General features: G+C 42.0%; 1 protein-coding gene across 3 annotated transcripts in view; it reads right to left on the bottom strand.

The window, feature by feature from the left end:
• Positions 1–27,446, bottom strand: part of UBE4A (ubiquitination factor E4A) — a 35,781-nt gene that overhangs the window by 3,587 nt on the left and 4,748 nt on the right. The window contains exons 2-19 of one of the 3 annotated variants that reach the window (XM_043579488.1): positions 27,062–27,223; positions 22,547–22,720; positions 21,580–21,692; positions 20,112–20,264; positions 18,708–18,867; positions 18,272–18,474; positions 17,878–18,069; positions 16,416–16,749; positions 15,299–15,419; positions 13,459–13,763; positions 11,855–11,987; positions 10,638–10,825; positions 9,154–9,254; positions 8,925–9,038; positions 7,087–7,261; positions 3,095–3,275; positions 2,508–2,655; positions 570–727 (exon numbers count right to left, since the gene is read on the bottom strand). In XM_043579488.1, coding sequence (XP_043435423.1) covers positions 570–727; positions 2,508–2,655; positions 3,095–3,275; positions 7,087–7,261; positions 8,925–9,038; positions 9,154–9,254; positions 10,638–10,825; positions 11,855–11,987; positions 13,459–13,763; positions 15,299–15,419; positions 16,416–16,749; positions 17,878–18,069; positions 18,272–18,474; positions 18,708–18,867; positions 20,112–20,264; positions 21,580–21,692; positions 22,547–22,720; positions 27,062–27,182 — 3,074 coding nt within the window. In that variant the 5' untranslated portion in view covers positions 27,183–27,223. Of the gene's footprint in view, positions 1–569; positions 728–1,843; positions 2,295–2,507; positions 2,656–3,094; positions 3,276–7,086; positions 7,262–8,924; positions 9,039–9,153; positions 9,255–10,637; positions 10,826–11,854; positions 11,988–13,458; positions 13,764–15,298; positions 15,420–16,415; positions 16,750–17,877; positions 18,070–18,271; positions 18,475–18,707; positions 18,868–20,111; positions 20,265–21,579; positions 21,693–22,546; positions 22,721–24,288; positions 24,532–27,061; positions 27,224–27,446 lie in introns of those variants that run through there. The other 2 variants (XM_043579491.1, XM_043579490.1) reach the window with 2 other exon arrangements.

Here is a 27,446-nt window from a genome sequence, read left to right as displayed (position 1 = left end):
TCGAAAATCCCTTTTTGCGATGTTTAAGCAACAGTATTTCCTTAAGTTTGGGTCAACTTCTAGAACTTAATTTCTAAGTAGGAAGAGTCTCTCAGTACCCATTTCTATCTAATGTAGCACGTACGGCCTGCAGGCTTGGTGAACCTCGTGGCCACCATGGCTGAGTACCGTAGCAGCAGCAGCAGCAGCAGCAGATGGGTTAACCCATGTGATGGCTACAGTGTAAAAACCAAGTTAAACAAAACAAACTGGTCGTTTATATTTTTACAACTGAAATAAAATTAAAACAAGTTTCAGTCAACTTCTACTTCAGGTTGACCTAATTCGTAACATACACTGCCAGAGAGGACCTCCTTAAGGAAATTTCTCAACGGAGTGTCTTGTTGTGGAGGTTTAAATCCTTACCAATCAAGCGATACACCTCTACCGAAATGCCTCCCCAGCTCACTAATAAATCAAGAACGTGGGACACCTACTGGGCGCACAGCTCTCTATTAGGAAACTGCGAAAAGAGGAGAGCAAACAAACGTGCATCTGCTGCCTGGGGCTGCTCTTTGGGGCCGGCATACCTGAGCAGATGTCTGGCAATGGTGGATCTATCCACAGTGACTCTGGAGGATGGCAGCACCACAGGGTCGGACATGAGCGTGCTCATGATGGGATCCAGGAACTCATCGCAGGCGTCTGCGTACGTCTCCTCTTCCTGTTGCTGGAGGTCTGCTAGAGACTAAGCGCAAAACCTGGTAGTTAAGGTGACTTCACAGAGTCGCTGAATTCAAAACGCTCACTGACTATACCTTCATCTTCAAGGGTTATTTTTGGGTGTTCTTTACAGAGACCATGACAATCCTCAGCCTTCTTTTCTACACAAGCCAAGACAGGTATTATAAAAGCGAATTTAACATTCAACCCTAAGTCTGAAACTTCAGTTTGCCTCAGCTGCTGGCGGTCATGACTGGAGATGGGTTTAAGTGTTAACAGAAAAAGAAACCCATCACATGGGAGATCCTTCTGGCAACAGCCCTACTGTAAATGTCATAATTGAAAAGGGGATGGTGGGAGGAATTATTTACACAGTGCTCCATCACTCATGCAGTCTATGTATGAAAGGCAGCTTCTGGTTTTAGTTACAAACAGGTGTAGGAGGAGTTTAAAGTAGCTTCAACATTTTGATCTCTTCATGACTCTAGTTCCTCAAGAAGCCACCTGGGGGGGCGCCTGGGTGGCGCAGTCGGTTAAGCATCCGACTTCAGCCAGGTCACGATCTCGCGGTCTGTGAGTTCGAGCCCCGCGTCGGGCTCTGGGCTGATGGCTCGGAGCCTGGAGCCTGTTTCCGATTCTGTGTCTCCCTCTCTCTCTGCCCCTCCCCCGTTCATGCTCTGTCTCTCTCTGTCCCAAAAATAAATAAACGTTGAAAAAACAATAAAAAAAAAAAAAAAAAAAAAAAGAAGCCACCTGGGTAAGCTCTAGGCAAGAAGGAACCCAACTCAAAAAGTAGCTCAAGGAAGGGAACACTGATGTCAGTAAGGAAGATTTGCTTTTTTTTTTTAAACAGTTCATTTATTTAAAAAAATTTTTTAATGTTTATTTATTTTTGAGAGAGAGAGAGACAGAGACAGAGAGAGACAGAGAGAGTGTGTGAGCGGTGGAGGGGCAGAGAAAGAGGGAGACACGGAATCCAAAGCAGGCTCTAGACTCCGAGCTGTCAGCATAGAGCCCGATGTGGGCTCAAACTCATGAACCGTGAGATCATAACCTGAGTTGAAATCAAGAGTCGGAGGGTTAACTGACTGAGCCACCCAGACACCACTCTTTTTTTTTTTTTTTTTTTTTAATAAGGAAGGTTTTCTATTAGAGTCGGTGCCATGATTTTCCCTTCTTTGTAATGCTAATGAAGGTCGATCAAACTTCAACCAGAGGGATTAGCTGAATATAAGACAGTATTTTTATCTATCAAATGAATGACTATTCCCATATAAGCCAACTACTAAGTACAAATATAATGAACAGAGAAAATCCATAAAAATCAAACGACTAAAAACAAATGATCTTGAATTCTATTCGAAAAAGTTCTGGGTTAATGACATAGATTTTCAAACCTATTGGTAACACTGTGCAGAGAAGTTTTCATAAAAACAGCCTATAAAAATCTGTACATTCTTCTCTTCCAGTAGAAGTTTCTTAAATCGATTTTCTGTTCTTCCCTCTCGTGTTGACAAGAGAATTAATATGGTAGTGATGATACGATATGGTGATGTGTGGAAGTGCTGAATCACTATATTGTACACCTGAAACTAATACAACATTGTATGTTAACTAACTGGATTTAAAATACAAACTTAAAATAAAAACAAGGTAGTTCTACTTATTCACTGCCTGGCAAGAATCATGTTTGTTTTCTCAAGACAATATCCTTTTTACCCTTTGAAATAGGGTAACCAGAAGAACAGCTGAGTCAACAAAGCGATTTCTATTGAATACATTAATAAACAAATTCTCCTCCTCACCTTGATTCTCTCTGCTAAGTTGCTGAAAGCCACAATCATATTCCCGGGCTTATTTATTTTCTTCAGGACTCGGACTGTCTGTGCAAAGAGAGTTGGGGAATAGGAACGTCCATCCTTGGGCACGGTGGCACAGAAGTTCTCCTCATCCCTGGAAGGTCAGCATCAGAAAAAAACTGAACATCAGAGGGTAGGTCAATGAAGGAGATAACATCTGGGTCGAGGAACAAGGCTCCCCACCACTTACACGCCACGAATGTTCTTTTGATTATAGAAAGGTTTCTTCTAGTTTTTAGCAAGGAAGTCTATCAAGTATCCTGCAACCTTAAAAGAATACTGCTTTCCCAAACACTGGTTAAAACTAGTAAAGTTTATCTTTGCACAGATAAAGGCAGAATGTTGAAAAATCTGAACAATGTCCCATAGGTCATACAACACTTCATTATTAAAACTACATAAAATTCCTTCATCTAACCAACTAGAAATGAACCATTTTTCTATTCGCACATAATCACCAGTCATTCCATTATCAAAATCCCAAATTAAAACATTAGCATTCCCTCTGGCTTGCCCAGTTAAATCTCAGGTACCCAAGATTTAAGTAGATAGTGCAGATATCTGATACGAGCTGCTGGGGTTTGAAGTCAAATTCACTGAAGTCCTTGACTTTTAAGGCCCCCATCTTGGGGCCAACCAGGTGCTGCAGGAAGTAGTTCAACATGGAGATGATGCGCTCAGCCAGGAAAGGATGCACAAAGAGCGATTTGATCTCTAGAAAAAAAGGCAAAGTCTATGAAAACTCAACCTATAAACCATCTTTTATTATGTCTTAGAGTTTCATTTGGAGACCTCTGGGAAATAGTTTTTAAATTATACTAGTAATACATTTTCATTGCAGTTGTGTTAGAGAACTGCGGTGAGCAAAAACAAAATATAAACCTAGCACCCAGAAATAAACACTGCTAACATTTTGCTAATACCTCCTTTTTAGCTTTTGTCCATATTTACATACACATTTTTAAAACAAAATGATTATCATGGTGTACATATTCTGTAACTTACTTTTTCAGTTAACTATATCATAACTATCTTACCATTTTAGTAAATGTATGTTCCTGTGTTGTCCAACATGGTAGCCACTGGCCCCATGAGGCTATTTAATTTAAAATTCAGTCTCTCAGTCACACTAACCACACTGCAAGTGTTCAACAGCCACACATGGCTAGTATCTACAGTATTAGTCCAGATTTACAGAGCAATTCCATCAGACAGACTTCTGCCGAATAGCAATGATTTGCACTTCTTTAAAAAAAAGTATTTATTTTTTGAGAGACGGAGAGCAAGAGAGCAAGCACGTGCACAAGCCAGGGAGGGTCAGAGAGAGAGGGAGGGAGAGAGATCGCAAGCAGGCTCCGCGCCGTCAGCACAGACAGAGCCCGACCCGGGGCTCGAACTCATGAACTGTGAGATCACGACCTGAGCCAAAACCAAAAGTCAGATGCTCCACCAACTAAGCCACCCGGAGCCCCTGCACTCTTTTTAACGACCACATAGTTTTGCAGTGTGCGATTTCACCTTAAGTTATTCATCTTTATTGCTAGCCATTCTACTATAAGCATTTCACTTATTTGTATTTATTGAAAAAAAGATTTTATTCTTTTTTTTTTTTTTTAATTTTTTTTTTCAACGTTTATTTATTTTTGGGACAGAGAGAGACAGAGCATGAACGGGGGAGGGGCAGAGAGAGAGGGAGACACAGAATCGGAAACAGGCTCCAGGTTCTGAGCCATCAGCCCAGAGCCCGACGCGGGGCTCGAACTCACGGACCGTGAGATCGTGACCTGGCTGAAGTCGGACGCTTAACCGACTGCGCCACCCAGGCACCCCAAGATTTTATTCTTAAGTCATCTCCACACCCAGCATGGGGCTCCACCTCACAGCCCTGACACCAAGTTGCAGCGCTCCGTCGACTGAACCAGCCGGGCGCCCCAGCATCTCACTTATTGATGAATTTCACTGTGTACATATTTTGTAGACTTACTACTTCCTTACAATGAATTTTTAAGGAATTGCTAGGGCAAAAGACATAAACTCCACAGAAATGTAAAACAAAACATTAACACTTGTCAGGTTTTAAGAAGCCAAACAGCACGCTATGGCTTGCTTAGTACTACTGGTTCTGGATCTTATAATTTTAGTCACTGTCAATATTGACACCACTACTGATGAGAGTTTAACTCTTATTTCCTGTCTCTCTTTCATAAATACAAATCCTCCCGGTATATAGTCATTAAGATTATATAAATATCATTCACAGTAGAGTGACATAGTGTCCTAATGATTACGTATATAAAGTAATACATATACAGTTTTTAAGAGAACTATTAACAAATTGGCTTGCTTATTTTTAGAGTACCAATCACTCAGTCTTCCTAAACTCTCCCCAAGAAATGTAAAGCTCTCGATAGGATCATTTCTAGCCCTTCTTTTTCGAACTGCTCCCTCTGGAAGCTCCCATCTGGACTCCTGGCTCTACAGGCCTGCTGTGTGGTGGTCACACAAGCTCCTTTTACCATCATCCTGGGCACTTCTCTTGTGTCTCCCTTAGGGGATTCCACCTTCCTCCTTCTGGGTTTACTCTCTCACTTCAATGGAGAAGATCTTTTTGTAGCTTCTCAAGAAAGAGTATTCTGGAAGTAAATCTGACACCTTCATGTCTAAAAATGTCCTCAGGTTCACCCTCAAACGGAAGTGATAATTTGGCTGGCTAGAGTTCTAGGCTGCAAAACTATTTTCCATGAGGGGTGTGTGCCAGCTTCCATTGTCACTGCTATGAAAATCAAAGACATTTCATACTTAAACCAGTGACATGACCGGACTTTTCTCTGGGACCCTTTAGGATCTTCTCTTTACCTTGATTTCCTGTCACAATAACACCTTAGTGTGAAAATTTAAAAATTCCTTGTGTTGGGCACATGATGGCTCTTTCAGTGTAGAAGCTTTTAGTCTTTGAGAAATTTTGGTATTATTCTTTGATAATTTCCTCCACTCCATTTTTCTCTTTTAAGACTTTCTACATTGATCCTTTATTTTCTTATCCTTTCCATTCTAAGTCTTTCTGTTCTGCTTTCATGGAACAGCCCCTTAAGTCGATCTTTTAACCATTCTGACAGGTAAAAATTACTTGTCATATTTTTAATGTCCAAGAGCTCTTTCTTGTTCCTTATTTTTTTTTTTTAATTTTTTTTTCAATGTTTATTTATTTTTGGGACAGAGAGAGACAGAGCATGAACGGGGGAGGGGCAGAGAAAGAGGGAGAGACAGAATCGGAAACAGGCTCCAGGCTCTGAGCCGTCAGCCCAGAGCCCGACGCGGGGCTCGAACCCACAGACCGCGAGATCGTGACCTGGCTGAAGTCGGACGCTTAACCGACTGTGCCACCCAGGCGCCCCATCTTTCTTGTTCTTTAAATAATTCTTTGTTCTTGTTTTATGGATGTTGTATCTTCTCTTATCCCTCTGAGATTATAAAGATTTTTTTTATTTTTTAAAATTTATTAAAAAAAATTTTTTTTTTTAACGTTTATTTATTTTTGAGAGACGGAGAGAGACAGAGCATGAGTGGGGGAGGGGCTGAGAGAGAGGAGACACAGAATCTGAAGCAGGCTCCAGGCTCTGAGTTGTCAGCACAGAGCCTGACACGGGGCTCGAACTCACAGACCGTGAGATCACGGCCTGAGCTGAAGTCGGATGCTCAACCGACTGAGCCACCCAGGCGCCCCTAAAGATTTTTTTTTTAAGTTTTCATCAAATATCTATGTTTCATGTTGGAGGATTTCCTCAAATGTCTGGTGATCCTTGGTTATCATTTTACATGTAATCAATATAAAATTATTAATGAAATATTTTACATTAAAAATACTAAGTCTTGAGGTGTTTTATGTATCTCAATTCAGACTAGCCACATTTATTTATTAAAAAACAATTTTTATTCATTTGGCAAGGGGGGGTAGAATCCCAGGCAGTCTCCACGTTGTCAGGGCAGAGCCTGCTGTGGGGCTCGAATTCATGAAACTGTGAGATCACGACTTGCAACGAAATCAAGAGTTGGATGCTCAACTGCCTGAGCCACCCAGGCGCCCCCAGACTAGCCCAATTAAAAATGTCCGACAGCTACATGTGGCAAGTGGCTACTGAATTGGGACACTAGCTCTAGAGGGAGTGGAGATAAATGTGGACCTACCACATTTAACCAGAGTTCAAGAATATTCTTCAGGTTAACACACACGCGCGCGCACACACACACACACACACACACACTCACCCCCCGCCCCCCCACATATATTTATATGGCTACCTTGTCCTCAAGAAAAATCATACCAACTTATGCTTTCTGGTAGCGGTGTGAGGGTGAACATTTCCCATGTCAACAATGGGCATCTTGAAGCTTCTCTAGTGATTCATTTCCCGATGGAGCACACATCACCAGAGTCTGAACTCTTGGTTTCATCTGGGCTGATCCCTCACATGAAGCAGGTCTTGACCACTGGACTTTTTGGGAAGACAGTGCTTTGGGTCCTTACCTGATGTCAGAAAGGCAAGGGTACCAATTGTTTCATTGGACATGATGTTATGGAAACGTGCCAGCTGTCCAAACATTTGCAGGCCAGCCTCCTTCTCTCGGCGGGCTTCTGGAGTCAGACTATCCCATTCGCCTCGGTCTTTCTCAATCTGTTGAATCTTTATCTTGCTCAGATACTACAGAAATCAGAGGTGAAACGTATCAGAGACGAAAGTGCATTTGAAGGGAAGATGGTATTTAAGTGGTTCTGCTTAAAATCTAGTTTACTAAGTTGGGAAAACCAGGCACTATGCGAGAAACACGAGCCTTTATTTCTCAGCATAGGGCTGGAGCTCTATATAGACGGAGCTTGGGTCGACTTACGGGTAGTTCTAGTCTGCACAGTACGGCCTGTGAAGTAGAAAGGGGGGTAAATAGTGTAATGTAGGAAACCTAGGCAAAAATAAACAGGCTGAAGTGAAAAAAAGAATGAATCCTTCCTGAAAAATGGAAAACAAAACAAAACAAAAAACCAGACTCCAAAACTGCCTATCAAAAAACAAAGCTCTATCAAATATGCAAGCTGTCTGGAAGGAGAAGCATAAATATTAAACACTGTCTACTTCTCATTCTTACAGTCCTATGACAATGCCATCTGGTGTCATTCTCTGTGTCACATGGCTCTCGCTTAGAAGGGGCTGTTTCTCACAGGACTTGTTCTTGTTTTCTAAGAAAACCTATCTAAAATCTCAAAGTATGGGCTTATGAAAAAAGCAGGTGCTTTTCTCACAAATTAAAGACAAGTTACTGGGGTGCTGCTAATCACTCTGAGGACCTTGTGTCTGTCCAACAGACTACCTTCACTGTTCAGCAGCTTCCTCTCCCTTTGGGTCACTGCCTTATCTATCTGACACCTGTCATGGAGAAGGGAGAGTTTTAACAGGAGCAATAAGCAGCTCCGTAAGGGGTGGGTAAGGATATGATGCACTGAAGTTGCTGACAGGCACCCTGGTGTATACTTTGGGAAACTTATGTTTCAAATATAAAGATCTGGGAGGCCATGGACAGAGGGAGTATTGGTGACTTGGTAGTGTTTATGTGAAAAAATAACCTAAACCAGAGATTTTTTTGCCCCCCCCCCCCCAATGGTGGTGCAAAAATCAGGATCTTTTAGGAAAGGGGTAAGAATCATTGCCTGTGTGAGTCACTGTTACTGATGAGATGGGATGGAAGGTGGCTGAAAGTCACTGACCAAACGCAAGGTCCTCTTGATTTCTTTTTGTGGTGGTGGCCTGATGAATCCTGCCAGTGTACCTTAGTTTGGCCTCATCACACTTTCTTCTACCTTGTTTTTGTTTTCGTTTTTAAAGTTTATTTACTTATTTTGAGAAAGAGTGCACATGTATGCATGAGTGGGGGAGGGGCAGAGAGAGGGAGAGTGAGAGTGAGAATCCCAAGCAGGCTCCTTCCTCACTGTCAGTGCAGAGCCCGACTTGGAGGTCGATCCCAAGAATCATGGGATCATGGCCTGAGCCAAAATCAAGAGTTGGACGCTTAACCAACTGAGCTACCCACGCGCCCCAACACACTTTCTTTTCCACTCTGCCAAAATATCATCCTAGCTTAGGAGGCTTCAATGGCCCGTGATCTTGATCTCTAATGGAACAACACCTATCAAGCTCTGCAATGGCAAGGTGGGTGGTACACTACTACTCAGAAATTTTTGGTGTCCAAACTGCTACTAGGGGCATAAGGATTGCTCTATTATAATTTGATGGTAAAAAGTATGTATTGATCATTATTTGACGAATTAGGGGCAGTTAAATACGTTTTAAAAATTATTTATTTATCTATTCTCACCTGTATGGCTTCATCCAGAAGGAAGATGGCATCGTTCATTAGCAGGTTAAGAAAGCGGAGGAAAAGCGGGGGGTTCATGGCTTCTAAATTCTTTGAGGCATAGTCAGCCAGATCCTGTAAGTCCCAGCCCAAGACAAAAGCGTTTTAGGACTGAACCAAAACTCACTGGGACTTATCTGAAGTAAAACTCTGGGTCAATCAGCTTTGGCTTCAGTGAAAGCTCTCTCACCTTAATGCTCTCTCGATAGGTATCCGTTCCCCACATATACCTTAGGATAGGATACATGGGACGTCGGTAATTAAACTTCTGTTCAAACTGATGGGGGTCTCCTGGAAAAGGGCAAGAGCAAAAATCCAGCAAAGGTAGTGCTATTAGAGAAAGAGTAGGAGCTTATGTCCACGTGGAGCTATTTTATTTCATTCTGAATGTGTCAAAACTACTGGCAAAATCTGCCCTGGGGAGTTTATAAAGGCCCAGAGTTACAGCCAAGTGTTTACTTATTTCCTTACTGACAGAACAAGAGGGAGACAGATGTAAAGGGTACCTTATGCTGAAAAGGACATGGTCTAAGTTGTAGAATAAAAGCCAGGGGAAACAAAGGCCTCAATATCCAAATGTAGAGTACTTTCAGACTTTGAACGAGGCCTCTGAACTGGCCACTGTGGCAGTGGCAGTGACAACTGTTGCAAAATGGGAAACTAAGTAACGCCCACATTCTTCATGGCTAACATCCAAGCTGTGAAACCAACTGGTAAATCAGGTCAGGGGCTAAAAACCTGACGCTTACACTGTTTTGACCTATCAGAGGAACCACTTGATCTCTGTAGCTTGGGTCATATAATAAAAGAAGAACGTGGGATTTGTAGTCAGAACATCTAGGCTCCACTTAATACAAGTCTTTTAACATTTTCAACTTGCAAATTCAGAAATAAAACAGGAATTGTAATACATTCTCTACCAGTGCAAGTGAAGGGCTGAAATGGTTATATGAGTTAAATGCAGTACCTTGTTGTGTGACAGTGTATGTATTATGAAGGTTTACATGCACTATGTCAGTCATCACTTCAACCCGTTTTATGGATGAGGAAACTAAGGCTCAGAGGTGAGCAAGTGACGAAACCAAAATCCAAATAGGAAAGGCAGTCAGTACAATGTTAAATGTCTCTTTAAATGTTAGTCATATTTATTACTGAATGGTAGGACATCTCTTTTAAAGGGGGTCTTAACCGCTTAACATATACGGTTTACTGAGATGGGGTAGTTTACTCTTGATCTCAGGATCATGAGTTTGAGGCCGATGTTGGAGATAGAGTTTACTAAAAAACAAGGAGGAAAAAAAAAAAAAAAAGAACCATCCCACTATTCTGCAATTATGAGGCACAAAAAAATAAAGACCTAGGTTGTGATCGGACAGCCTGCTTTGTTTGAGCATGATTAAATCAAGCATATAATAAAATTGGTAAGAGCATATGTTTTGATGTGAGACAGAATCAAACAGATTCTACCACGTGGTTGTAAGAGACAGACAATTCATCTTCTCGAGCACTCACATCCTTATATGTACAATGAAGACAGTACAAGAAAACTTGCCAGATGGTGACAAATTAATGAGACAATGTAAAAAAAAAAAAAAAAAAAGCACTCAGCATCAAGACCAGCACATAGCAGATATTCAATAAATGATGGCGCTTCTCAGTTCTAGGCTGTGTTACCTGTAAACTCAATGTCCACAAAGACCTTGATTAGAGCTTCTGCAAGGTGGGGTGCATAGGGAAAGTTGCAGAACACACGTTTCCGGTGGAACACACTGGATACCAAGGGGTTTGGGGTCTGATCCAGGTGAGGCATCACTGCTTCCAATACCTCAGCCAGTTTGGCCCTCAGGTGGGGATTCTTCATCCTGCAAAAAGGGCGGAAAGCAAGATGAGCAGGTAGAGAACTTACCTCTCAAATTCATGACTATTTCCTCCACAGGAGGAGCCAAACACCCTCTATCACTGTTACAGAGAAAAACAAGACCCTGAAGTTTCAAGTCTTGGCAATTTCTGGGGGGGATAATGCAGGGTACATCATTCAACTTTTGAGATAACAGCTTACCAAGTATGAGGATGAGTACTTAAGTTTCTATTTAATATGTACTTGTCTATAATAATCCATTGTTTACTGCCTACTAGTCTCTGACAGTTTCACTGAAGATAAACTTGCCTTCCTAAGCTTTCTGAGAAAAAGGTCCGGGATGCAGTTATTCTAGGTTACTGTTATATAACGCACCCCACATGTACCTAATAAACACCTGTTGACTCAGGATTTTTCATTAGGTCTGCTCAGCTCAGCAAAGGACTGGCTTCTACCTACTTCTCACTGATGTGGCTCAGGGGACTATGCATCATTTTCTTTGTGTAGAAATCTTCACTTATGTACACAGCTTCCTTTGGCCTAGATACCAAAACAAAACAAAACAAAAAACAAAAAACCCACAGAAGCAACTCTACAGGCCAGTAAGCATCTTTCTTTGAGAAAGAGGACCAGAAGCTATGAATGAAAAGATGAGATCAGAAAGCATCTACGTATGTTTACTACCCATGCAACTCAGAATTTCAAGGGTAAACTTTGTTAGCATACAATTATTAGCTCATTAGAAGCTGCCTGCCACTGGTAAGGTTTCTGGCATTAAGGGAACTATTTTAACCAGGGACTAGCAGTGGAACTCCCATCAGGTATCTTACATGCAGGTTCAAATTCTCTGTGGGCGAAGTCCTTTGCTTATTGTGCCTCTCAAGGGTGGGATTTGTGGGCTACCCATAAGGATGGCCACGTGATTCATTAATGCTAACACAACTTCTGAAGGCAACCCCTTATGATTCAGGCGTGTGCGTTGCTTGGTTGTGCACCTGTAAACAGTGTCAGCGCCAAGCTCTCAGCCTTTTACCTTTCTATGCTTCCAGTGAAAATGGTGATAAAGTGGAGGACATGTTCCAGGGAATCTGCTGACGTCTCCAAGATGTCATCAGCAAAGCGGCGGAGAAAAATGAGGAAGTCACCCAAGTTATCTGCAAAAAATTCTGAAAGAGAAAATACTCACTGTAATTAGTGAAACACCTAACTTTCTGTACTAAGCAATATTGAAATTCCTTCCTTTTGCTCTACCCAGTAAAGGTTAAAAAATCCCAAATGTTTTGTAGATGCTAGGAATGGTGACCAGTTCATAAGTGTAGAATCTCCTTTAAATCTAAGTCAATTTTTATTTCTATCCTAGTAAATATGAGAATAGCAGAGACACAAAATACTGTTAAACCCACCAGTGCAATTTAAGAAACTACACTGATTTACATTCTTTTCCATACTCAAGGTTAACTGTGCATTAAATAACCTTTTATTTATTTATTTAAGCTTATTTATTTATTTATTTAGAGAAAACGAACAAGCTGGGGAAGGACAGAGAGAGGGGGACAGAGGATATGAAGTGGGCTCTATGCCGTCAGCAGAGAACCCAATGTGGGGCTCGAACTGAAGAGCCAAGCCGTGAGATCATGACCTAAGCTGAAGTCGGACACTCAACCGACTGCGCCACCCAGGCACCCCCACGATCTTTAATAAAGATGAATACACTAGATTAGATGACTACAGTCATCAGTCTCCAGGATGGTCCTCCAATTGTATTTGCTTCCTGGCATTCATGCCCTTGTGTGTCCCCTCCTACGCTCTTCTAGGGTAGAAGCATACAGAAGCAATGGTGTATCATTCTTACGGTTAGGTTATAAAAACCTATAGCTTCCATTTTGGTCACTAGCTCTGGAGAAAGCCAGCTGCCATATTACGAACAGTACTCAGGAGAGATCCGTGTGACCTGGAAAGGAGGCAATTGGGGTTTGCCAACAACCACATGACCAGGCTTGTAAGCAGATCCTCCAGTCCTGGTCGAGTCCTCATATTCCTGTGGCCCTGACTGACAGCTTGGCTGCAACCTCCTAAAAGACCCAGAGGCAGAACCATGAGGCCAAGCCACTCCTGGATTCCTGATCCTCAGAAAACTGTGTGAGATAATGTTTGTTTTAAGGTGCTACGTTTTAGGGTGATTGGTTACTCAGCAACAGATAACCGATACAGCGATCAACAACACATAACCTGATCTTCATGGACAATATCGGCCAACTCCACACCAACAAACCTCCCTTGTGGGTTAACCAACAGGAGGTGATTTTTTTTTCCCTCTGAAGAATAGCACTGGGCGAGGCATGCAGATAAATTTGTATGCTGAACAACAAAAACAACATGAATGCTAAGACTAAACAGCTCTGAAAACCCTGGCTGCACTTAATCCTTTGAAGATTATTTTCTAATACACAAAGAAGTGGGGACACACGGCTGAGGAAAAAGCTGTTAGTTCTCCCATACTTCGACCAGTAGATAGTAGCTACATATTTGTTTCTCCAAAAACAGTGGAAAGGGTATTTTGAGGATTAAACTTCTGAAGTGACCCAGTTAAACTCAGACAGTTATAAATAGGCAGTTCCCGAGGGAGAGCCTGCTTACCTGGCACATAAGCCAAAGAGCTGTAGCCATCTGGCAAAGGAAAAGTTAGCTCTATTGGCTGTGAGCCCTCATTGCCTATGGCCAGTTGAACGAGTAGAACAGCCATGGACACCTGCAAATTCAGACAATTTTGTAGCATCTGTGGCTCGGTCATGGCCGTCTTGGTAGAAAGATAGATGGTCATCAGTCGTTCAAACTGCTCACGAAGGTTGTCAGCAGCAGGGCTAGAACTCTGCTGAGCATCCCGCCAGGCAACCTGCAGCCGATGCAGATTTTGGTTGATTTTTACCATCTGATCATGCAACCTGCCCCCAAGAAAGCAGAAGACACCGGGTCAGGAGCCTCATATAGGACGGCTGAGTACAGACTGTTGGAAAAACAAGTCCTCATTTACTTATTCTAGTATTCTCTTTTAGGATATAGGGCGCTGCAATCGCGATGACACAAAAGGCACTCACAAAAATCGCTGACAGGGCAGGGGTCATAGCATCGGGAAAATGTTACCCGGTATTTGACATAAATGATGCTAATTACAAATAGCACACTTCAGCTGAAATGCACCCTCCAAAGAACAGCAGCTTGGCCCGACAGGGAGTAGAAGGGGCTGTTATCACGTAAAATGACTATGAGACCAAGTACGAAAGGCCTAGCAGGATACTTCGACACTGTACCGCTGCAATGATTCTACTTGGATGTGGTTATATGGACAGTCTTTCTACGGTTAGTTGAGAACTAAAGCTGGTGAAAGAGGCCTCTAGATTAGTAACGACCACATATAAACCGGCAGCCACCTGGGATGCAACCTGAGAACAGCTTCCACGCCTCTGCTGTTCGACATAAAATTGTTCTTCACAAAGGGTCAGCCAAATGTTCTCTAATGAAAGGAAGCCCCATAATTCAATGTTATGGATAGCTGTCTCTATGGGTACAGTCCAAAGCCATCTTCTTTGGTCCTACAGATAGCGTCTAGGGTTAGCTAGCCAATACGGGGGAAACCAGATGACATTCATTCCTGGGTCTGAAGCTAGGTGGTTGAACAGGCTGAACACAAGCTGCACTGTTATCTAGTACCTCATTTAAAACGTCAATGATAGGGACAGAAAAACTATCTGATAAAGATATAATCTCATTTTTCTAGAAATTTGCTGAGGTTTAAAACATGCTCTGTACCCATGTAAGTATCCTGAAAAGACATTAAAAACTGCTATGCTCAGGACCTCTTCCTACCGACTGTTATCATCTTTCTTCCCTTAGTTATACTTGCACTCACAATCAGTTAAACCAGAGGGGTGAAAATCAGAGAATGGCTTGTGGCCAGCCAGAACCAGAACCATTTTTGGAAGTCAGACATTCTAGTTCTTAAATGTTCCCACTTCTAGAATCCTTTTGATCTTTGATCTTTTGTGGTCCTACTCATCTTACTGGAATCCCATACAAACATCTTTAATTTTGTCAATTTTGTCCCTGTATCAGAGAGCAGAGCTTTGTCTTTTTTCCATCAGGAGTAGTAAGCCATGAAAATTCAAGAGCAGGAAGTGGAAAGTTAAAAGAAAACAATTCCACGATCACAGATCACAACAGGAAGACAGCGATTTACAAAATTTCAAGTTTAGAGAAAAACAGTAGTGCGTCTTTACTTTTTGAGAAGTGTAGCAGGTCAAGAATGAAAAGTAAATTCAGGTTATTTGGATAAAGCCAATTCATGTAAACACAAACGCATACAACCCCCATTCCTATGAGATCCTAATGGGAGCGTGCAGAATAAAGGGAGACTCACTTTCAACCTCCTGGCTATCAACGCCACGAAACAGTTCTTTCTTAATCATATCAGAACAGTTACCTGTGAAATCCCAAGTACAAGGTGTACTCTGTCAGGACAAGGTTCTCCGTCACAAGGTTGTAGTTCTGGGGAAACTTTGGCTCCTGCACAGCTGGGATCAAACAAGTTTCCTTGTCCAAACCTCAAAGAGGGTAAAAGGAACAGTAAATGACTCGGCACGGACTTCTGTCTGGGGTCTCCAGTGTCCCCTTCCTCTAGCTCAACTTCCATACTGCTATCAGTGAGGATTTAAAAAAAAAAAAAAATTTTTTTTTTTTGTTTTTGTTGTTTTTGTTAGTAATTTCTTTTAAAAAACAAACATAGAAAACACTGGAGTTTTTCCCAGTGATAGTGGATCATCTGTATGTATTTGTGCTTTTCTGTATTTAAGATTATTTGCTTTTGAGCAGGTATCGCTTTTATAATTAGAAGAGTCACAAAACTGAGAGAAAATACACCAAAATTAGGAGTGATTCGTTTTTTCCTTTTTTTTTTTAAAGAGTGATTCATTTTGAATGACTTATATTTTGATTTCTCTGCATTGTTTTCTCCAAACCGGCCCCAATATTCTCCTGCCCTCGTCTCATTTCCTGCCAATTCCCGTATCCCTGCCCCAAATGCCTTTCCCCCCTGTTCTAGACCCACTGAGCTTCCCACTATTCCCCAGCCAGGCCTTTCATAGCTTTGTACCTTCATACTTTAAACCCAACTCATCTTTCCAGACTCGGCCACGAAGACTTCCACCCTCTGTAGAATTTACTACTCAGTCCTTCCTCTGTGCTCCCATAGTTAAGCCCTATACCATATTATGATTATCTGTTAATATTATCTGCCTTCTTCTGGAGACTTTGGGTTAAAACACAAAACAGGGATTGTGCTTTATTTATTTTTAGAAAGAATGAATCAATCAATACCCAAGGCTGCTAAATTCAGAAGGGTCTCACTAAGGCACAACATCTAAAAGCTACCAGTTTTTTTAAACATCTTAGTTATACCAGCTCTTCTTTCTGCCTCACCTTGAGAAAGAAGCACCTTTGTGAAAAAGGATAAAAGTGAATGCCTTAGATGTTACACACACACACACACACACACACACACACACACACACACTGTCTTGAAAAGCCCAGTGCTCCCCTACCTCTCATGTGTACATTTTTAATTTTTCGTTCTTCATCATTCAACTCCTTCAGGGCACAGTAGGTGGGATTAAAGGTGAGGAGCCGAGAGGATCTGGGTTTGCAAAATGGCTGGCACAGCTTCAGGAGAGCAGCACCCAGATTCAGAAAGAAGGCATCCGAGGCATACATTTGGAAGAAGATTTCTGGCATCTGATTGGCCCAAATCTTGGTGCGGCCTGCATTTGCATGCAAACAGTTTCCAAGCCAGGACAAGATACAGTGTTTGGTTTCTGGAGAGAGCTGGAGTAAGTTCTTCAGCATCTGGTAGATCTTTTCATGGAACTGAGCCATGAACTGTTTAACCAGAAAACACAACCACAGAACATTCCACTTTCACAATCCTCATATTTGTTACTCCCAAACCTTAGCCCCTGGCAATTTCCAAAAATAACCTAATCCTAATCTTTTCCCTCACTCTCCCTGTGCTTTATGCCCTAGTTCTGATAAAAAAAAAAAAAAAAAAAAATTGCAGGCACTTATGAGAGATTCCCTGAGGAGCCGCCAAACCGCACATCGCATTCATGTAGCTTTAGAGTAGGGGTCAGTAAACTTTGTCTGCAAAGGGCCAGGTGATAAATATTTTTGGCTTTGCAAGCTATGTGGTGGGTGTGGCAACTATTGGACCCTACCACTGTGGCATGAAATCAAGCCACAGATACATTTATGAATGGGCATAGCGATGTTCAATAGAACTATTTACTAAAACAGGTAGCAGGTTGGATCTGGCCACTGCAGTAATTTGTCAATCCCTGCCTTAGAGTGCGATGATGGGGGATTTAAACCACCCCTGACTCAACCATTTACTGCCTCATGTTGGCCACACTTCTACTATAAATTACACTAAGAAGCCATGTGGAAGGAAAGGAAGGGAAAAAAATGGTTTATAAGCTGGAGTTCAGCCCAAGATTTTAGGAGCTAAGGTTGGAAGAAATAGCCTAGTGGTGGGGCATCTGGGTGGCTCAGTCGGTTAAACGTCCGACTTCGGCTCAGGTCATGATCTCGCGGTCTGTGGGTCTGAGCCCTGCATCAGGCTCTGTGTTGACAGCTTGGAGCCTGGAGCCTGCTTTGGATTCTGTATCTCCCTCTCTGCCCTTCCCTCCACCCATTCTCTGTCTCTCTGTCTCTCTCAAAAGTAAATAAAATAAAAAAAAGAGTTTAGTGACAACAATGAAGGCAACAATGAGAGGAAGTGGCTGTGCCACAGAAGAGCAGCAGCTTACTCTTAAACCGCACACAGGTTTCTCCTCTTCCTTCACCCATGCTAAAAAGAGGACAATTTCTTTACATGATTACAGTAGAAACCCAAGCAGATCAATCTGCTTTCCCAAAGAGGCTCAAGCAGCTTTATCTGCATCTGCTTCCCGAGGAAACTCGACTTAATCTAAGATCAGGGCACTGGGATACAGTGGTAAACATTTCCACCTGATGGATGTTGGCCTCTTGCACTTTGATCTCCTGGGGACTGGAACGAGATGGATTCAGGAAGTAGCCATGATTTTCTACTACACCCGGAGTCTTTAGTAAGCAGGAGACATTGAGGATCACTCCCAGCAAGGTCTTCTGGTACATCTGCCCGTTGCTAGGGTCCTTGGGCTGAATGTATTCTACAAAAACCTATAAAAGAAAACAAGTCCTTATTCACCTGTATGAGGAGATAAAGGTGGTGAGACGAGAGGGTCTCAAAGAGTTAAGTCTATACAACGGCCAGTGTATCTTTCTTTTATTTGATAGGGAATATTTGAATGCCCTCACGATAGGGATGCATAAAGTAGTAAACGACCAGTTCAAATGAATACATACCACTTTTCAGACTTACCTTTGCCATATCTTTCTGCCTAGTGAAATAGAGAAGAATATCCAGATATGCATAAAACAGGATCTGACAGAGTTCTAGGTCTTTTATTCGGCTCAATAAAATATCAAACACTGGAATCATGACTTCTGGAAATGTTCGAACTTCCTCATCCAATATCAAGGCTTCAATGACCTCTTCCAGAAACTCAGTTACATCTTCAAAATCTAACAGATGACAAATGAGAGAAGAAGGGCACAGCAATTTTTATATGCTTTTACACAACGGATCTCTACTTTTCTCATACTTCTGATAATTCCACTGGTATTGAACCCCAAAGGTCAAGTTATGAGCTCTCTTCTGGCACCGTAGTGGCTCTGAGGCTTTCTAAAGCAATTAAAGGAATTTTAAATTGTGAAGTCAGAATGCAGAAATGCACAAATCTTGCTTATGTACTCACGGGCTCCTTGGATGGCTTCCAACATCAAATCTACCAGTTGCTCGTGGATGTTTTGGTCAACATAGATCTCTGGGGTGAGGAGAACGGTTCGGGTATTGGACACAGTGAGGTTCCTGCACTGTACTGCAAAGGGGAGCAGGTTCTCTGGAACTTTGGTAATCTGGAAATAGAATGAAGAAGAGAGGGGAGAGTCTAGCTCTATGACCTGAACAAAGGAGGACACAACAAATAGAATGAAAAAGACAATGTATTCCCAAACAATACTGCTGTCCCGTGGATGCTTGAAAATTCAGGAGAGTTCATCCTTTGGTTTAAGGAATCACCTACCTGCTAGGATTCTAATCCTAGAAGTGACCAAGCTTAGACTACTCTATTATTTATACCTTGGTGGAAATGAATTTATTAGACCTTTTATTTTCCCCCAGACCTTTTCTAAAGGTATGCTTTTTTTTTTGAATTTTTTAAACGTTTATTCATTCTTGAGAGACGCAGACAGAGCGTGGATGAGGAAGGGCAGAGAGGGAGACACAGAATCCAAAGCAAGATCCAGGCTCTGAGCTGTCAGCACAGAGCCTGACGTGGGGCTTGAACCCATGGACCGTGAGATCATGACCTAAGCTGAAGTCGGACGCTTAACTGACTGAGCCACCCAGGTGCCCCTAAAGGCATGCTTTTTTAAAATTTTAGGTTTATTTATTTATTTAGAGAGAGAGAGAGAGAAAGCACGAGTGGGGTAGGGGCAGAGGGAGATGGAGAGAGAGAATCCCAAGCAGGATCCACACCCAGTACAGAGCCCAATGTGAGGCTTGATCCCACGACTGTGAGATCATGACCTGAGCTGAAATCAAGAGTCAGTCATTCAACTGAATGAGCCACCTATGTGCTTCAAGGATGTGATTTTTTTTAATGTTTTATTTTTGAGAGAGAGAGTATGAGTGGGGAAGGGGCAGAGGGGGAGAGAGAGAGAGAGAAAGAGAGAGAGAGAGAGAGAGAGAGAGAGAGAGAAAGAGGGAGACACAAGAATCTGAAGCAGGGTCCAGGCTCTCAGCTATCAGCACAGAGCCCAACATGGGGGATGACCTCACGGACTGTGAGATCATGACCTGAACTGAAGTCAGACACTTAACCAACTGAACCACCCAGGTGCTCCCAACAGTATGATTTTTTAAGAGGTTTGTAAAGAGAACAGGGGATACTGGTTAATTAGGGAAAGGAGTAGACCCCAAGCCACAGAAAGGAGAGACTAAAGTTTTAGACACCAAATAGTGCCTGTAATACCTAGTTCCAGATACAATATGATGTATATAAACTGACATAAAAAGCCAGTGATCCAACTCTCTGGCTTACATATTGAAGTCAAACCCAAGATGACCACACAGTTCTCAATAGCGAGTATTCCTTTACCTCTTCCTTAGCTCTTTGGAAGCAGGAATAAAGGTAACAAAAAATGTGCCTCTCCCCTGCATCTCGATCAGCAGAGAGATTCAATGTTGTAGAAGAAGTCATGTTAATCAAGTGGTTGCCTGGATCCTGAAGTAATAAGCGAGCGAAGACAGCCTTTAAGAAAAACATATAAACAAAACACTAAGCAACTGCAGAATTCATCTTAAAACATCAATATGAAAAGGTAATCTGGACACAGGTTATTGTGAGAATCACAGGATGTAGAGTGAAGGGGGAATAAAGGACCCCACTTACTACTTTAGAAAGTATCATATATGTAAATATAACTGTATATGCTATTGATCATTGTTTTAAAAAAAATTGTTTTTTTATTTTTAAGAGACGGAGACAGAGTGTGAGTGGGGGAGGGGCAGAGATAGAGGGAGACACAGAATCCGAAGCAGGCTCCAGGCTCGGAGCTGTCAGCGCAGAGCCTGACACGAGGCTCGATCCCACCAACCGTGAGATTGTGACCTGAGCTGAAGACAGATGCTCAACCGACTGAGCCGCCTAGCACCTCTATGCCGTTGATCTTTGAACAATATGGGTTTGACATGGATTTTTTTTGATAAATACAGAATGCTATCGTAAATGTATTTTTTTCTCTTGCTTATGATTTTCTTTGTAATATTTTCTTTTCCCTAGCTGACTCTGTTTGTTATCGGTGAGGCTTCTGGTCAACAGTAGGCTACTAGTTAAGTTTTTGGAGTCATGAGTTACATGCAAATTTTCAACTGCCCCTAACTCCCATGTTGTTCAAGGAGCAACCGTACAGTTATCCTAAACAGAGTTCAAGTGTCTGTCTAGTATAAGCCTGGCACAGAGTAAGCACGAAAACAGATTTGTCGAATGGTGTGGAGAATTAGCGATTCAACTTATATACGAATCTGCTTCTCTGTGTGATTGCTGGCCTCATTCAGACTTACAGAAAGATAATTTAAACACAGAAAGTTAAACTACAAGTTGTGGAGTGTCTTCCCTACCAAACTCTTATTCCTTTAATGTTCATTAGGCACTTATAAGGCAAAACACACTGTTTGATTTTGCAAACGATATGAAGAAGAAAGGCATGGGCCCTGCCCTCGAGAAGTTAAAGATCTGATAGGGGAGATAAGACAGGTACATAAAAAAGCCACTACATGTGACAGAAGGTGACAATTCCCATCAGAGAGGCATAGATAGATTACTCCAGGAATTCAGAGGAGAGAATAACAACTCCTACTTGGCAAGGCTTCATAAATCAGATGGCATTTTAACTGGGCCTTAAAGAAAGGGTCTATCTGGATATGTGGCCCTGGTAAATGAGAAGATTCCAAAAGAGGCACACCACAAACAACGTTAAGAGATGGAGCTAAGCAAAGTCATGGTTGCAGAAAAGTGGCCAATTTTTGCTGAAGGCGTAAGAAAAAAAAAAACGTAAGAATGGTACCTGCTCAACATTGTTCATATCGAGCCAGTCTTGATCTTCCAGGTCTACCGCCATTTCTTCCAAATACACACAACGGCTGGGGATGCCATTCCCACTTTTCAAGCTTGGGTCACCTGGGAAATGGTTTTAATCTGGTAGGTTAAGGATAACGCTTCTGTCTTATACGGACAGCTGATTTTGACAGCATTTCTTTTCAACTCCAAGTAGAGCTCCGGTAATATCAGAATAATCTTGACACACAAAATAGGAGCTAAAGATTTAAATCTTTTTAAAGAGTCCAAAAGCAAGGGCTCGGTTATAAACCTAACATCATGACATTTAAAGAATACATCCCAGACACTGGCACCAATCTTGGGGTTTAACTATAGAGAGGACACAGAAGGAAACCACCGACACCTCTTGAGGTTTCCATCTAAATGTTCAGGTCGCCTCGGAAAAGAAAAAGGGTTTGGCTGCCATTCCCACTTCCCGTTCAAGGTAGTGAAGACAAGAAGCTACATGGCCCAGTCAGTACCAAAAGGATAATGAAAGCTGCACCTGTGTCTAAATACTATTTTTAGGTCACATCAGAAGCTTCACTGAAATATCAATCTTGTGTTCCAGGGAGTATAGCGGATTTGTTTAAACACCAGATACAATAGATTTCTAAGAGCAAGTTGCCAGCCCAAGCAGGAAGGGCAGAGTTATGAAAACTGGCTGCAAGTCTGTAATCCATTGTTTGTTTGTTTGTCTTTTGAGAGAGCATGTGTGCACGGGGGAGGGGCCGAGGGAGAGGGAGAGAGAATTTTAAGCAGGCTCCATGCCCAGCGTGTGTGTGTGTGTGTGTGTGTGTGTGTGTGTGTGGCATGGGGTGGGGTGGGGGGCGCGACAGGGGTCTCCATCTCACAGCCAGGAGATCGTGACGTGAGCTGAAATCAAGAGTTGGACATTTAACCAACTGAGCCACCCAGGTGCCCCTGTAACTCACTGTTGTCCAGAGTAATGAGGAAGATCCTTTGGATCATGTGATTGATGTTGAGTTGCTCACATATTTCCTGCTGTGAACGGAATGAGCGGCTAATCTCAGCCACAGAGTAATCAAATTCATCCAGGCTTTCTGACACACTATTATCCGAGTCATCTGGGGTAGCTGGGAGTTCATCTGCCAGAAAATGTAAGCCATTAACAGTTAAACTCCTCTCCGTAGGAGGGAACCAAGTATATACTATCAAAAATGATAAAAGTAACCAAGAGGAAGACAATTTCGGATGTGAAACAAGTTAATCATCTAATTAGTAAACATCTCAAGTCAGGCACCATCTTTTTTAAAAACTTGAGGTAGAAATGACATGCAACATTATATTAGTTTCAGGAACACAACATAATGATTTGATGTATGTTTATATTGATAAATGATCACCACAGTAAGTCTAGTTAACATCTGTCACCATATAATTAAAAAAACTATTTTCTCTTGTGTCAAGAACCTTTAAGATGTACTCTCTTAGTAACTTGCAAATATGCAATACGGTATTAGGAGCCACAGTCACCATGCTGTTCATTACATCCCCAGGACTTATTTATTTCTAACTGATGTTTTACCTTTTGATCCCCCGTACCCACCGTGGGCAACCACCAATCTGTTTATCTGAGAGCTTTCTCTCCTTTTTTTAGATTTCACATATAACTGAGAACATCTGTTTGTTTGTATTTGTCTTTTACCGTCTGACTTATTTCACTTTACACAATGCCCTCAAGGTTTGTCCATGTTGTTGCAAGTGGCAACAAACGTGTGTGTGTGTGTGTGTGTATCATATCTTCTTTATCTACACATTCATCAATGGACACAGGATATTTCCATGTCTTGGCCATTGTAAGCAATGCTGCAATGAACATGGGGGTGCACGTATCTTTTTAAGTTTGTGTTTTCATTTGCTTTGGAGAAATCTCCAGAAGTGGAGTTGCTGGATCATATGGTAGTTCTATTTTTAATTTTTTGAGGAACCTCTATACTGTTTTTCCATAGTGGCTGCACCAATTTACATTCCCACCGACAGCGAACAAGGGTTCCCTTTCCTCCACATCCTCACCAACTTGTTATTTTTTGTTTTTTGATTACAGCCATTCTAACAGGTGTGAGGTGATACCTCCCTGTGGTTTTGATTTGCATTTCTTGGACGATGAGTAATGCTGAGCACCTTTTCATGTACTTGTTGGTCATCTGCATGTCTTCCTTGGGAAAATGTCTGTACAGACCTTCTGCCCATTTTTTAATTGGATTATTTGTGTTTTTTTAGCTACTGAGCTGCATCAGGCAACGTCTTAAGTATAGGATTCTGAAATCCCTGGTTGAAATCCTACCACATTTTACACATCAAAAGTTTTATTCTTTCTATTCATTAATTGATTGCACTCCCTCTTAGGAAAAATGGCAACTATGTTCCCTACAGAATCCTAGTGAACGAAGATTTACCTAATAGATCAACATGCCTTTAATTATTTCAAAGACACGCTTTTTTCTGATTTTAAGAGAACACATATGTTTTAATAATCTATTAATAGCAAAGCATTCCAGATATTTTTTTCTATTCTGAGATGCTAATGTTTATTGCTAGGATTTTCAGTTACAAAAGAGGAAGGGGTATCATACTATATACACTGCTTTTCAGCTTGCTTTTTAAACTTAATCAGCACCAACACCTTTCTCTGTTAGGTCATTTATAGGCCTACCTCATTCTTTGCAATAGCTCACCGTATTGCATTGTATGCACACACTCTGATTTGTGTAGCTACTTCTCAAGTGATGAACATTTGGGCTGTTTCCAACTTTTCATGATTTCAAACACTACTGCACCGAATAGTACTCTTTTTGTACACCTGTCTGAGTATTTCTGTAAGGTAAATTTGTAGAAGCAGAATTGCTGAGTTAAAGAGCTTGCACATTTAAAAGTTAACATATACTACCAAATTATTCTCAGAAAGGTTGCTCTCATTTACAAGCCCATCACAAATTTCAGGGGCGCCTGGGTGGCTCAGTCAGCTGAGGGTCCGACTTTGGCTCAGGTCATGATCTCATGGTTCATGAGTTTAAGCCCTGCATTGGGCTCACTGCTGTCAGCAAACAGCCTGCCTCAGATCCTCTGTCTCCCCACCCTTCGCCCCTCCACTGCTTTCTCTGAAAAATAAACATTAAAAAAAACAAACAAACAAAACTTCACAAATTTCATAGGTAAAAACCTAAATATTATTTTTTTTAAGTTTACTCATTTTGAAGAGAGAGTGAGAGAGAGAGAGAGAGCAAGCAGAAGGGCAGAGAGAGAGGAAGACAGAGAATCTCAAGGAGGCTCTGTGCTGTCAGTGCAGAGCCCGACATGGGGCTCGAACTCACGAACCATTAAGATCATGACCCGAGCTGAAATCAAAGGTTGGACACTCAACCGACTGAGCCACTCAGGTGCCCCTAACCTAATTGTTTTTTTAATGGGTAGTATTCTAATTATTAGTGAGACTGGATTTTTTTTTTAAGTTTATTTACTTATTTTGAGAGAGAGAGAGAGAGAGAAAGAGAGAGAGAAAGCGCAAGCAGGGGAGGGACAGAAAGAATCCCAAGCAGGCTCTGGGCTCTCAGCTCGGAGCCCAGCTTAAGGCTTGAACTCACAAACTGTGAGATCATGACCTGAGCTGAAACCAGGAGATGGATGCTTAACCGACTGAGCCACCTTGGCGCCCCAAGACTGGATTCTTTAAATCATTTGATTATTGTATATAAATTGCTTGTTCAAATCTTTTTCTCCCCCTCTGATTTGTTACTATTTTCTTATTGACTGGATCTCTTTACATTTTTCTAAAGCAGCCTGAATGAGTGCCCCTCAGAAAGGAACTCCTGCCGAAGGAGAAGCAGTGTGGTGCTGCTCGCTGAAAGCCACGCGGAAAAAAAAAAAAAAGTAAAAGCCACACGAGCCCGCATCTGTTTTTCTCTGCCGACACAGTGATTATTCTGAAAGTCCAGGCAAAATGCTCAGAATGTAAGAGTTGCTTCGGGTGGTGAGTTTTGCCAACGTGAGGCTCAACGTAGGAGGTCAAAGGTTCTGGCACAGCACTAGGTGGTGGCGGAACACAGGTTAGATCTGGTGGCAAACTCAGTGTAAACAAACGAAGATGAGGAGGAGCCAAAACAGTAACAGAAGGGCATGTACCTGATCTGTCCCCACTGCTGGTGCCTGCAACCCTCCCAATTCCAGCCAGTTGGGATGTCTGCCGCCAGCCAGAAGGACAAACATTCTGTTGCTCTCCTATATGGCTAAGTTCTCCTCTGAACCCCGAGTGCGACAGGAGCTAAGAACCTATGTAGCAGAATTCCCCTCAACCACACACTCATAAATCATATTTTCCCATTTCCTTATTTTTCCTATTCCTCACCCCCCCCCCCCTTTGTCTCTTGCAGTCTCCTAATTCAAGCTTTCTCCTCCTATATCCTGGCATCAGGAAGAGATTTCAGAGACTGAGACCCAGAGCTGCCTCCTTCTATCATGTTAGAAAGTCAGCGTTACATGGATTTCTCCCTAGCTTCATCCATCACCCTGTCTACTACTCATCCGTCTTGCCCTTACCTCCCTTTAATTCAGTCCTGATCGGAGCGCAAGGCCACAAGTCAGCTATGCATATGAACACTTTTGAAATAAAATAAAGGGAAAAGACAAACATTTCTCCTTTCCAAACAAAACTATTATTCTTTTTGGAGAGAGAAGGACAGCGACTTGGCTTGAAAGACTGTGAATATCCTCAGAAGACTAATAATTTTGAGAAATATCATCCCAATTCTTCTTGGCTATATGTCTTCTCATAGGAGGAAGCTAGCCTTGACCTTAATTTTGGTCCGAGATGAGGAACACCATTTTTCTGATTAGTGAGATATTATTATTATTATTATTATTTTCACACGCAGGTTTTCTTAGAAATCTGTTCTAATAGCAGTACGCTATGAAAGTGGCCATTCTACAAAATGGGAGAGGTATTTTGTTTGGGATGGACTCTGAAGCATGGAGCTTAAGAACAACTTTCATTTATTTGTCTACCAAAAAGCCAAAAAGCTTTTAGAATATTCTTCCTTTTGCACATCTGCTTTCTATAGCTGCATATAGTGTGCTTTCCACACCTATGCCTACAACCTCAGCTTCCTATGTTAAAAAGATTTCTTTAAATATCTTTTACTAGGTGATTTTTAAAAGAAACAACTTGACAGCTTTGGAATCACGACTGGCGTCTGTTACTACGGAACCACCTGTTAACTGGTCTCTTTTCGTGCAGGGGGAGGATAGGACCCAAAAACAAAACAGATAACAAAAATGAACACCCCCACCCCCAATTTATGTCCTAAACAAACAAAAAATGACTTCTGCCCCAAACCTCAATTCCAATTGCAATTACGGACCCAAAGAAGACTTCATCCGGGAAGACCCCATTCTAGGTCATCTCATCTGCTGCTATTGGCCCCTCTACTTACCAGATTGCTGCTTCAGCTGCTCTTTTTGGATTGCTGCAAACTGCTTGGCATCAGCCAGGGAGCCAAAAAGAGCAGCAAAGGGGTTACTTGAGATGTTGTTGTTATTCTCCTGGTCTGTCATTTCACTTTAAAGTATCCTCCATCCAGACCTAGGGGGAGGGGCTGCAGAGAGGACAGGTATCAGACACAGAGGGGCAGGCAGGACAGCTGTAACATAGCCACAGTCAGGTCTCTCCCCGCGTCTCGAATACAATACGTTTAAAAGGCTTTGGGTGACACTTTTCCATTCCTGTTCTAAGGTGCAAGGTGTTTTTAGCAAAATGGTTACAAAGCCACCGACTGGACAAGTTGGCCTGATTTGGGGGCAGCTAAAACCAGAAAGCTT

Source organism: Prionailurus bengalensis, chromosome D1 (assembly GCF_016509475.1).
Source record: "Prionailurus bengalensis isolate Pbe53 chromosome D1, Fcat_Pben_1.1_paternal_pri, whole genome shotgun sequence".
Taxonomy (NCBI): Eukaryota; Metazoa; Chordata; class Mammalia; order Carnivora; family Felidae; genus Prionailurus; species Prionailurus bengalensis.
This window is presented reverse-complemented; position numbering and strand designations above follow the sequence as displayed.